A 12,979-nucleotide genomic window follows, 5' to 3' on the forward strand; every position below is an offset into this window, starting at 1 on the left:
CTCTCTCTCTCGGGCCTGCTAGCTCATGTGGGATGGTGTGACAGCACTGCTGTATAGTGCATGCACAGCTCTGGTGGAAGCACTGCATTGGGAGGGAGGAAGTGAAAGCAAAAAGATATTCACAAGGGTGGGAGAATGGGAGGTTAATTTTGTAAAGAGCTCTCTTGATGAGCAGCACTTTCTCATCCTAGCATATTATTTATTTAACCCCTGAGGGAGGGTTGGGAGGGGTGTTATCTCCCAGGTTGTGATCTCACTCTCAGTACCTGCTCTTCAACCTGAAGGAGAAATTGCTGGTTTTTTAGCAATTTCTCACCAAATAGTAGTCATTGAGGGGGCATGTCATTCAGCTCTGAAGATTATCTTGATGGGCAACTCATTCCAAAGCCATAACTAATGGCAATTGGCTAAAACCAAGGCAGGCTGGAACTAAATTGTTCTGGGAAATGTGGAACCAAGAGGGGCACTGCCCTCATTTGCTGTCTGAAGAGCGGGGCAGATTTTAGGATGACAGACCCTTTGCAAGAATCAATTTGTGTCTGACTCTGAGAGAGGTCACGGCAACTCTGTTTCTAGGATGCAGCAGCTTCTGAAGAGAACCATACAAAAAGCCACTGGTGAGGTGCTGCTGGCATGATGGCACTCCAGGCTTTCCACCACACCCAGCGAAAGGGTGGTTCATTGTTGGAAGGCAGGGTGGAGAGGCCAGCAGGCCCATTCAAATAACCAGCACTCAAATATGTCAGTGTATCCACCCCTCCCATCACTGAGAGAGACAGTCAGTCCTTCGAGGCAGCTTCCTGCTGCAGTGTGTTTTGATGCTCTATTTAGACTGGAGGGATCCTCGGCTCCCTGCTCATTTGATTCCAAGCAGACCATTGGTAACACCATTGCTATTGCTCTCAGCTGATAGAGCCCATACGAGGGCTGGGGGGGCGGGGGTGAGGAGGGAATTAACCAACCAGCACAACATGCCCTTCCAGGAACCAGACCCGACAATGTACGTGTGTCTTGCACAGCTCCCCAACCAAGGCTCATGCTGACACCATCAGTGTCTCTGCTTCAGCCTTGTCTGTCACAGAAGTCTGACAAGACCTGGATTTAGCTGACCTCACTTGGGAGTGGCTCTTTTCAACATAAATTCCTATAACTAAGTTTCCCTCCACTTTCTGCCCACGAGAGGGAGAACACAGGGGGTTAGTTTATGTCAAGGTCACAGCAGAAGATGATTGACTTTGCCCGTGAGCATCAGAGCTTGGTGGTGAATCTCCATTATGTCTCAGCCAAAAGAAGAAGCAACAGAAAGATCATGACGGAGTTAAACGTTAATTATAGTTTTAAATATAATTAAGGCTTAAGGGGATTAGAGGAGGCGCACATAACAAGATCTGCACATCCTGATAAAATGGCCTCCAGCTTTTTGACTCAACACAGGAAAATTAAATACAAAACCCTATTTAAAAGATAAATAACGTTAAAGGTGGCCTGATTCAACCATCCCAAATCTGCCATATCAGCTCTTTATCTCATCCAGAGGCAGGAATCTTAGTAGAAAGAAGGGGAGGGAGGGTTGAGAAGGATGGTGTCATGGGTAGGGCACTGGACTGTGACTTAAGAGAGCTGTGTTCAGCTTCTATCTCTTCCATCTATTTCCTGTGTGACCTTGGTCAAGCTACTTAATCTCTCTGTGCCCCATTTGTAAAATGAGGGTAATAATGCTGCTTCTGCCTATTTAGATTATAAACTTTGCAGGTCGGGGATTGTCTCTCTCTATGTTTGTACAGTTCTTGGAACAATAGGGCCCAGGTCTAGGTGTGCTACTGCACCACAAAGAAGAAGAAATACAGCAGATGGTAGTTCCAATCCATTCTTCCTCAGAGTCATTACCAAACAGACTGGGCCCTGTGGATCCCGCGTCACACACACGCAGTCATATTCTGCTGTGTGGCAATTCCAGAACGGCAGCTACCACTCTGCACTGTGACAGCACGCAATGTGGGGGATTCTTTGCATGTGGGAGTGGCGCTTTAACCACAGAGCCGTAGCACAAGCAGCACTTTTCTCATAGAATCCTGCTGCTGCCCCAAACGTGTGCTTTCTGGGGGCTTTGCAGAGCAGCCAGGTACAGGGAGAAGTTGCGAATTGCATGTCACAATACTGTAGGGAGCAGCTTGGAAGGGAGAGGAAGCTTGAAGCATTGAGCATGGAATTATCAGGAGGGTCGGGAGCCATAACTGGGGCCAGTTTTTTCAAAGATCTATGTATGTTGAGTGAGCCATTGGAAATCTTCCCCCTTATTCTTCCTGGGCCATGTGAGACAGAAACTTTCCACCATCTCTTTTATTACATGCACATAGGGCTCCTAATACAACAGGGCCTTAATCCTGGTGGTACCACAGAACACACAAATAATATTATCACCAAAGCTGTTGATGGTGAGCAGGAGCCTGTGCAGCCAGGAGAATAGGCTGCATTGTGTAGCTGAGCTCTGGCTAGTTCCAGAATCTGCAAACTTGGCTGGGGTGGGATTTGCTCTCTTTTCTTCCTTATACGGGGCACTTAATTAAAACTCAGTGACCCAATTTATTAACGCATCTTATTTCCATCTGCATGAATTGTGTGCAGCGGTGTGACCTTGACTGGAAACTGTTTTTTGTAGAGGGACAAAAATTAGCCTCTGATCCCGCAATGAGCATGTGTGGGTGGATCCTTGTGGCTTTGCTAGGGCTCCAGGAAGTACCAGCCTCCTCTTGGGCGAGAGGTCATTGCAGGATTGGAACCTGATTGGAAAATTTTCAAAAGGACAAAAGACAGTGAGGTGCTCACGTCCTAATGGAATTCTATTAGTTAAACATACACACCCTTATTCTCTCTAGTTATGTATAATTTTATCTAAATGCATTTTTAATAAAAACACAAGCAACAAAAAGTACCCAAACAACAAAGGGGAAAAAAATCCACCACTCTGTCCAGATACTGCGAAAACTAACCAGAGCTGGTTGGGATTTGAAATTACCAGGATTCCATGACCAGTGGTTATTTTCTGGAGGTGGAGGGATGGTCTTTTGTTGGTTTTTGGTTTGGCTTTTTTAAAGAAAAACCATTAGTTCTATGAAAGTCATGTGTTAATTGCAGATAAATTGATACAGTCTACACAGTAACTGAAGTTCAAAAATCAATTAAATTTGCGTCATCCTGCTGAATAAATGAAAGCTGCTGTTGCTTCATCTCTGTATAGGTGAGGTATGTTGCATCAACCATTCTTGCTCTACAGGAAAATTTAACGTCGCCGTCTTCCTCGTTCATTAATCAAAGCTGTCCTCCCCTCCCTTTCTAAAATAAAGGAAAGGAGATGAAATATTTTGACTCTTATTGTGTTCAAATCAGAAAGTAACTTCAGATAGGAAAATCATCTGCAGAAACTGATCTAGCAGGGTGACAGAAATGAGAATTTTGCCTGTGTCTGGGGGTGACAGATATGCCAATTTCCTTCATTATTCTTGAAAAACCTTATTGAATTATGTTTAAGTATCTTTTGCATTTAGTACAATGGACTCCAGTGTTCTGGATTGTTGTGGGCTGGGATTTCATGAAACCTCTCTAGGTGGGAGATGGGATGTGAGGACTGGACAATCACAAAGGACTATTGGGTAAATACATCTGAGGTGAATTCCCCACTTTGGGTTATGCAACAACCCAGCCTTCTGAAGCTATGCCCTGAGGAGAGAGTCTTTGTCTGCTGCTGGCCTGTTCCCAGAGGCTAGACATCAAAGGCCAAAACTGTGTAAAGCAATGGATGTACTGCACTGCAGAGTGTTCTGGTTCTGAACACTGGAAAAAAAGCTAATGTAGTGCCCATCTTTAAAAAAGGGAAGAAGGAAGATCCAGGGAACTACAGGCCAGTCAGTCTCACCTCAGTCCCTGGAAAAATCATGGAACAGGTCCTCAAGGAATCAATCCTGAACCACTTAAAGGAGGGGAAAGTGATCAGGAACAGTCAGCATGGATTCACCAAGGGCAAGTCATGCCTGACTAACCTAATTGCCTTCTATGATGAGATAACCGGCTCTGTGGATGAGGGGAAAGCAGTGGATGTGCTATTTCTGGACTTTAGCAAAGCTTTTGATACAGTCTCCCACAGTATTCTTGCCTGCAAGTTAAAGAAGTCTGGGCTGGATGAATGGACGGTAAGGTGGATAGAAAACTGGCTAGATGGTCGGGCTCAACGGGTAGTGATCAATGGTTCCATGTCTAGTTGGCAGCCGGTATCAAGTGGAGTGCCCCAAGGGTCGGTGCTGGGGCCGGTTTTATTCAATATCTTCATTAACGATCTGGAGGATGGTGTGGACTGCACCTTTAGCAAGTTTGCAGATGACACTAAACTGGGAGGAGTGGTTGATATGCTGGAGGGTAGGGATAGGATACAGAGGGACCTAGACAAATTAGAGGATTGGGCCAAAAGAAATATGATGAGGTTCAACAAGGACAAGTGCAGAGTCCTGCACTTAGGACGGAAGAATCCCATGCACTGTTAAAGACTAGGGACCGAATGGCTGGGCAGAAGTTCTGCAGAAAAGGACCTAGGGGTTATGGTGGACGAAAAGCTGAATATGAGTCAACAGTGTGCCCTTGTTGCCAAGAAGGCTAATGGCATTTTGGGTTGTATAAGTAGGGGCATTTCCAGCAGATCGAGGGATGTGATCATTCCCCTCTATTCAGCACTGGTGAGGCCTCATTTGGAGTACTGTGTCCAGTTTTGGGCCCCACACTACAAGAAGGATGTGGATAAATTGGAGAAAGTCCAGCGGAGGGCAACAAAAATGATTAGGGGGCTGGAGCACACGACTTATGAGGAGAGGCTGAGGGAACTGGGATTGTTTAGTCTGCAGAAGAGAAGAATGAGGGGGGATTTGATAGCTGCTTTCAACTACCTGAAAGGGGGTTCCAAAGAGGATGGATCTAGACTGTTCTCAGTGGTAGAAGATGACAGAACAAGGAGTAATGGTCTCAAGTTGCAGAGGGGGAGGTTTAGGTTGGATATTAGGAAAAACTTTTTCACTAGTAGGGTGGTGAAGAACTGGAATGGGTTACCTAGGGAGGTGGTGGAATCTCCTTCCTTAGAGGTTTTTAAGGTCAGGCTTGACAAAGCCCTGGCTGGGATGATTTAGTTGGGTTTGGTCCTGCTTTGAGCAGGGGGTTGGACTAGATGACCTCCTGAGGTCCCTCCCAACCCTGAGATTCTATGATTCTATGAGTCTGCGCTAGTTGCAAATGTGTAGCCATGGGGAAAACTGATTTGTGGGGTTTGAAAGCCTGACACCTACCAGAGCCCAAGGTTGGAGTTGGAGTGACCTCTGGTAAGCTTTTTAGTATGCATGGAGGTCTTCTATTGTTTATAATGTGTTTTCTCGCTAACATTTTCACCTTAAGAATAAATGTGCTTGGTAAGAAAAAGTTGTGTGGGGACTTGCAACTGCGGGTAATTACAGCAGTTCATAACCTCTGGAAAGAAAGCAAAGTGTAGACACTCACCTGCTTAGGCAGTCTGGCTTGCTGGGGCTAGCACAGTGCAGGCAAGGAACTGTGCAGCCCAGAAAAACCCCGGTCAGGAGGGAGACAGACATGGGTCTCTACCCAAGAGAGGCGATGGCTGAGGAGCTAGGAGCCTAGAGTTGGGCCACGAGGAGGGGACACAGGTGCAGTTGCCCTGGACTGTGACAGTGTCCTTTGCTATGCTTGAGAAAGATGAGGTGAGAGGAAGGATGGAGACCTGGGATAGATGGTCTGCCCTGCTACGGACTCCTTGTATGACCCTGGGCAAGTCATATAGGGCTTGTCTTCACTGCAGTGTTAGCTGGAATTAACGTTTCTTGAGTTAGCCTTACGCAAGTGAGAGTGATCAGGCTGCAGAACAACACGCCAGCTGCACAGAGTGATTGTATTAGCAGCCCAGAGTAGCTGAGTCCCCACTGCATTACCAGCAGGAGCAGCAGCAGCACTCAAGCTTCCATCCCTACCCCGCAGGGCCAGCGCACGCTGGGTTTAAAGCAGCACTTCACCGAAGCGAGAGACTTTTGTGTACAGACAGGAGTCAGGTGCGGGGCAAATGATACCCGGAGCAACGCTGCAGTGAAGACAAGCCCTAAGTCTCTCTTTCCCTCAGTTCCTCATCTGTAACATGAGGAAGGTAGCCCTTGCCTGCCTTATAGGGGGCTGAAAATAAATACGTTAAAAATTGTGAGGTGCTCAGATACTCCACTAAGGCAGGGGGAGGGGGCCAGACAAGAACCACAGAAGGATATTTAAAGAACTGGCCTGAGACCTGGACGGGCCAGGTTCAATTCCAAATGTTGCTGCAGACTTCCTGCCTGACTGTGAGTAGATTATTCAATGTCTTTGTGATTTGTTGCCTGTTGAAATGGGGCTCATTAAAATGTTTCCTTTCTCTGCCTCATCTATTAGGATTGTAAGAAGGCTTAGTATGTGTTCGTACCACCCCTAGCACTGTGGCCTCCAGATGTTGCTGCATTATAAATAAATGAATGAAAGCATCTTCAGGTGCTAAACGGGTGTGAGAAAAAGGGCTAGAATCGTTTTGTGCGGCGTATGAAGTGTACACACGGCACTGATACCGTGTGTGTAAAACCATAGGCATAGAAATGGAGGGCAAAATTAAACCTTTTACCTCTGAGATTTGCTGTGTCAGGAGCTGGACACTGGGCTTAGCAAATCAGGATTTAAAACTCTCTCAGGTGGCCAGAAGCCTCCGAGCTGTTAGCAATTAGGCCTGTCAGCTTTATCAGAAACTCCTGCTGCTTAATCATAAGAATATAAGAACATAAGAACGGCCATACTGGGTCAGACCAAAGGTCCATCCAGCCCAGTATCCTGTCTTCCGACAGTGGCCAGTGCCAGGTGCCCCAGAGGGAATGAACAGAACAGGGAATCACCAAGTGATCCATCCCCTGTTGCCCATTCCCAGCTTCTGGCAAACAGAGGCTAGGTTGCAGCCGTTCAAAATGTAAGCAGGCAACAGAATCCCTTGGAGGATAGGGCCCCTAAAGAGAGAAGAAAAGAGCTTGTGGGGTCTTGCATGTAAGATCACAGGAAATGTGCTCCTTAATGGCTGCCCAGTACTGGTGCTGAGTTGCTAGAATTCAGTCCATTGACTCTGAGCTATGGGCACTTTTAATTCTACAGACTTTGCCTGAGGGAAGCCTTCATGTTGTGCCAAAGGTTAACATAAGTTGTGCAAATTCTTAGTCTTGTCCTCCTCCCCTTTAATGTTGCCCGCTAATGCATCAATTGGTGAGGGAGTATGTTAGAAGCAGCATTTTAAACCCAGACAACATAGTTTAGATCTAAATTGGATGTGCCAGGCTGCAAACTCTGAGTCGCAGAGGAGATTAGGGAATGTTCCTAATAGGTGGATCTAATTTAAAAGATGCTAAGAGGAGACAATCATGAGGAAAGATTAATTTACAGCTGGAACAATTCAATATCTGAGTTATGAGATAATGGTAGCGCAGCACTGGGGAGATCTGGAACCCTGGGCTTTGTTAAGCAATCGGAGCTTCTGGCCTGGAGAAGTAACCCTGCAAAAGAAGGAGAATTGAAGAGTTTCCCACTTATCGGTGCTAGCAGAGGAATGTTTGGATCTGTGCAGTTAAACTTGGATAAGCTTAACCTGATAACAGAAGACGTGAGGCCTCAAAAGGAAAGATGATCTTGTGGTTAAAGCACTGGGCTGGAACTCAGGAGATGTGGGGTCAGTATCTGTCTCTGTCACCACCCTCTGGACAAGTTAATCTCTGTGGCTTAGTTTCTCTTCTGTAAAATGGAGATAAGACTTCCTTTCCCCACCACTTGTCTCTGTCTGTCTATTCGTTTGCAAGGGCTTCAGGGCAGGGACCGTTTCTTCCTATAAGAGCAGCACCTAACACAAGGGGTTCCCAGTCTGGGACAGGGATTGTAAGCACTGTGTTTCTCAAATCACAATACAATACAACAGCAGATAGCTAAATACAGAGGAAGCTAGCAAGGCAAAGCCCCTGCCCATTACAGCTGCTCAAAAGCTCAGGTGCCAAGGGGGTCAGGGGAATTAAAGAGTTCCTCAAAATCAAATCGACATCTGGGTCAAAGTCACCTCCAGCAAATAAACTTCCTTCACTTGTATTCTTTCAGAGAGGGCCGTGTTGATTGAAAAACTCCTGCCCGACACAAAGCAGGAAGTGGCCTATTTTGCACCATCTCTTTATTTATTTAAATGTAGAAATGTCAGAGAACAACATTTTATTACAACTTTGTGCTTATTAGCTTTTTATTTTAAAAACTTTTTTTTTTTTTTTTTGAAAGAGCAACTTCCCTTCCCTGGGGATAATGTAAAACCCTGGCTTGAAGGAAGCGACTTATCGACACACGTCTGAGCCTGTGATCTGACTAGTATGTGTAGTTAGCATATCTCTCCTGAACATGCACACAAACAGGGCAGACAAACATAGGCCTGTCAAGTTCATTCAACAGCTTCCCTTTTTGATTCCTTCTTTCTTACTTCCACCCACCACCCAAATGACAACAGCCAAAAAAAAAAAAAAATGATGATGGGATTTCAATTTTGAGCAACGGTTTGTAAAATTCAATAATGGAGCTGTCAAAACTGCTTTGTAAATCCGAATAATGTGCTGAACAAATGTTTTTAATCTTTAAAGGTCATGTTGAAAGTAATGTTTTCTCCCTTTAAAACAGTGTTTGCTATGGCACGGTTAGGGCTGGGAGCTCTGAATTGCGGGGGAAGGGGTGGGGGCTCAGTTTTGTTTTATTTTAAATACTTAGACATCATTTGCATCTGATTAATGTGCCAGTCACAGTTTATTACAGACGCGTGCACACACTGTCTTTGTTGGCATTGCTAAAATGTCACACTCAGAAGTCGGGTACAATGCAGAAGCTTATCTGCTGTTAGGTTATAGTTCTAGTTCTGTGTGTCATTGGGAGCAAAAAGTCTTAGCTCAGAGCCATCTAGCTGCCCATGTTTTAGAGAAAATGGGTGGTCTTGTGGTTAATGCCCTTAGGAGAGCTGAGTTCAAGTCTCAGTTTTGTCACAGACATCCCATGGGACCTTAACCAAGTCATGTCATCCACATGCCTCGGTTCCCCATCTGTAAAATGGGGGAGGTGTCGCCTTCTTTGTCTGCCATGTCTATTTTCATTACAAATTCCTTGGGGCAAAGAGTGTCAGTTGTGATGCATTAATGCAGTACTTACTAATGTGTGGTCCTGAGCATGGATGGAGCCTGCAGGTGCAGCTATAATAGAAATTAACTGAAATAATAATAATAAACTACCTATAATACAAATTAACTGCAAGAATAACAACTACCTCTGGGATAGTGTCCCCTGTAGCTCAGGCAGAGATGGAGTTTGAGTCCCTGAGGGGTTGATGTAGAACAGGTCAGAAACTAGGAGTCTTTTCCCACAGACATTTTTTGTAGATTCAGAGATTTCAAGGCCAGAAGGGACCACTTTGATCATCTAGTCTGACCTCCTGTATAGCACAGGCCAGAGAGCTGTCCCAAACTAATTCCCAGAGCAGATCTTTCAGAAAAACATCCATTATTGATTCAAAAATTGTCAGTGATGGAGAATCCACCACGACTCTTGGTAAACTGTTCCAATGGTTAATGACTCTCACTGAGAAAAATGTACGCCTTATTTCCAGGCTGAATGGTCTGCCTTCAAGGTCCAGCTGTTGGATTATGTTCTCTTTCTCTGCTAGTTTGAAGAGCCCTTTGTGTTTATTTAAAAAAAACCTGAAAACCAAAACAAGTTTGGTTACCAAAAACCAAAGCCTGAAAAATGTTCAGCTGAAAATACCTGAAATCTGGGGAGAAAAATTGGGCAGAAGCTACAGAAAACCGAAAACATTTCTGACAACAAAATGGAAAATTTTCAAGGAAAGCAGACACTCTCCATGGAGAATTCTGTTTTGTCGAAACCCCAGTTTTCTGGGAGAAAACGTTTGGATGGAAATATTTACAACAGCGGTTCTCAAACTGTGGGTCTGGACCCCAAAGTGGATCACAACCCCGTTTTAACGGGGTCGCCAGGGCTGGCGTTAGACTTGCTGGGGCCTAGTGCTTAAGCTGCAGCCTGAGCCCTACCAGCTGGGGCTGAAGTCCAAGCCTGAGGTCTTCAGCCCTGGTGGTGGGGTTCAAGTTACAGGCCCTCTGCCTGAGTTTCAGCTTTGGCCCTCCAGCCCAGGGCAGTGGGGCTCAGGCGTCAGTCCCCACTCTTGGGTCATGTAGTCATTTGTGCTGTCAGAAGGTGCTCACGGTGCAATGATGTTTGAGAACCCCTGGTTTACAGTATCGGCTCCAGACTGGTCTGTCTGGGGAGGAAGGAAGGTCTTGCGAGGAAGCGACTGGGGAGATCTAAGTTTGACTCCTGGCTCTGGCATAAATTTCCTCGAACAATACTTCCCTATCTCACTGGGATTGTGAGGTGCTCATGCCCACATCCTTAATATCTGGGCCTCAGCTAGTCCAGTGATGGGGAGCAAGATCACCGAAGTATCCACAGAGGTAAATAGAACAATTTGGTCTTGGGGGAGCGACTGTCATTTCCTGTATATTTGTACCTTACCTATCACAGTGGAACCCCAATCTGACTGAGAACTGCAGATGCTAAAACAATATTAATAAGAACGTTTAATCTTATGACAAACTCTAGTTATCAGTCTTCCTCCATTTTAACTTTAAGAAGTTCTCAAGAGGAAATAAACTGGTAGGTTTCTGTCGAAATTAAATAGGAGTCTATAGAAATTACTCTTAAAAACCCCAAAGAATCCAATGGAGAATGAGATCCTGGCTATAAAATTTGATATGTTGGTTCCAAAATTCTGTACATAGATAATTTTCTAGGCAGTTCTACAGGACTAGTCCATAAGAAGAAAAGGCCCTGGGCAAAATTTTCAAAAGTGCCTAAATGACTGAGGAGTCTAAGTCCTATTTTCAAAAGTGAAAGTCAATGGGATTTAGGCTTCTAAGTCACGTTCTACACTAGAAAAGGGTTTACTGATATAGCTCCCAATGTAGACAACCAGCCAAAAATTGCTTTTGCTTATACCAATTCCTGAGTGTGAAAAGCTATAATGGTAAGAGCACTTCTATGCCAGCATAAACTGGGGCTTTTGTTGGTGTTAGAAATCTTGCAAAATATAATACTCCTCCTAACTGACATTCTTATCATGACAAAAGTTTGTAGGGTGGACCTGCCATCAGCCACTTAGGTGCTTTTGAAAATGTTACCCCTGCCTTCATTATCACCGTAACGAGTTCTGAAGTCAATGAGATTATGGGTTACTTGGTGAAGAGCTGGGGGCCCAATCCAACTGCCTTTAAAGTTAATGGGAATATTTTCATGGACTTCAACGGGTGAGAGATTTGACCATGTTGGGGCAACTCAAGAAAGATGAGTGGCTGTAACAGAGAGTGCTGATATCCAACAGCCAGGTAACCAAGAATGTGGGTTTATTGGTACCTAGCTGCAGAGATTCTAGCCAGTGTGTGACAATGAGAAACATGTGGGAGGTCTGGAATGAATGAGTCCAAGGATCTTGCTGTGCCTGGAATCGCAATATATAGATAGGAATGTGATCCATCTAAACCTGTGCAAATAATTGGTTTAATTTGTTTTAAATCTCTGCTTCATGACCTGCCCACGAGCTTCTTTACGGTAGATGTGAAGTGAAAAGAGACAGTACAGGGCAGTGGTTCTCAGCCAGGGGTGCATGAACCCCTGGGGGTACACAGGTCTTCCATGGGCTACATCAACTCTAGCTCTTTGCCTTGGTTTACACAAGCTACAGAAAAAGCACTAGTGAAGTTAGTACAAACTAAAATTTCATACAGGCAATGACTTGTTTATACTGCTCTATATACCATACACTGAACTGTAAGTACAAGATATATATTTCAATCATTTTATTTTATAGTTATATGGTAAAAATGAGAACACAAGCAAGTTGTCAGTAATAGTGGGCTGGGACACTTTTTTGTATTTCTAGCTCTGATTTTGTAAGCAAGTAATTTTTAAGTGAGGTGTAACTTGGGGGTGTGCAAGAGGAATCAGTCTCCTGAAAGGGATACATTAGTCTGGAAGGGTTGAGAGCCACTGGTACAGGGCATATTAACCAAACTAATATTTACCACCCACAAATGTGAACTGAAAATGCTTCAGACGTCATTTAACACCAACCAGAAACAAAGGAAGGTGAAAGAAGTTGGTAAAATACAGAGTTGAAAAACATCTGAAGCATCTTCCTATATGGATAATACATTCTCTGTCCCTGTCTTACTGCAGTGCTTCAAATCAACTGCAGCACAGGCTTTTGCACCTACTCAAAATGTCTTGCTCGTACTCCCAACAAAGGGATGGAAAGGCTGAAACTTTAAGTCCTCTGGGAATCTGATCTGCTTTCTAACTCCTCTTTCTGCTCAGTGATCCTTCAGTCTGCCTCCCTGACTCTATTCATGTGTCCAGTTGAGTTCAGGTCCAAGCTACACTGGCTAGGAACAGTGACCAAGAACTCATATATACATTTCATAAAGAAGATGACAAATGAACATGTTATCTTCAGAGCTATCTTTAATGCTAGAAAAGGACAAGGAAAGAATAGGTACAAAGGACCCCTTGGACAGGAAGAAAAACAGATTGTTCCCCTGATCTGGACACACTTCTCGACTGACCTTTTTTTAACAATCTCTTTTTGGCAACAGGGACAGAATAGAGATCTGATTCATCCCTCACCCAATACACTCCCACTCCCTTGTGCTCACAAAGGGCCTGAGAATTAATAAGGAGTTTTCTCAGCGTGGAGAATGGTTTCTGACACAATACACTTCTGTAATAGATGGGAAATGTGAGGCTAATCGGACAAGACATATTCATAGAAATCAAAGCTAAGGAGGCTGCCACCTTG

At 44.7% G+C, this 12,979-nt stretch overlaps 1 protein-coding gene across 13 annotated transcripts in view; it reads left to right on the forward strand.

The window, feature by feature from the left end:
* The window catches only part of LOC120375811, a 371,245-nt gene that overhangs the window by 270,524 nt on the left and 87,742 nt on the right, over nt 1-12,979 (forward strand). For 5 of the 13 annotated variants that reach the window (XM_039496756.1, XM_039496759.1, XM_039496755.1 and 2 more), the window contains exon 1: nt 4,132-4,187. The exons of 6 other annotated variants lie outside the window; for them this stretch is intronic. In XM_039496756.1, the coding sequence (XP_039352690.1) occupies nt 4,181-4,187 (7 nt within the window). In that variant the 5' untranslated portion in view covers nt 4,132-4,180. Of the gene's footprint in view, nt 1-4,131; nt 4,188-10,384; nt 10,581-12,979 lie in introns of those variants that run through there. 2 more of the 13 variants (XR_005586803.1, XR_005586809.1) reach the window with 1 other exon arrangement.

Source organism: Mauremys reevesii, linkage group 12 (genome assembly GCF_016161935.1).
Source record: "Mauremys reevesii isolate NIE-2019 linkage group 12, ASM1616193v1, whole genome shotgun sequence".
Lineage (NCBI taxonomy): Eukaryota > Metazoa > Chordata > Testudines > Geoemydidae > Mauremys > Mauremys reevesii.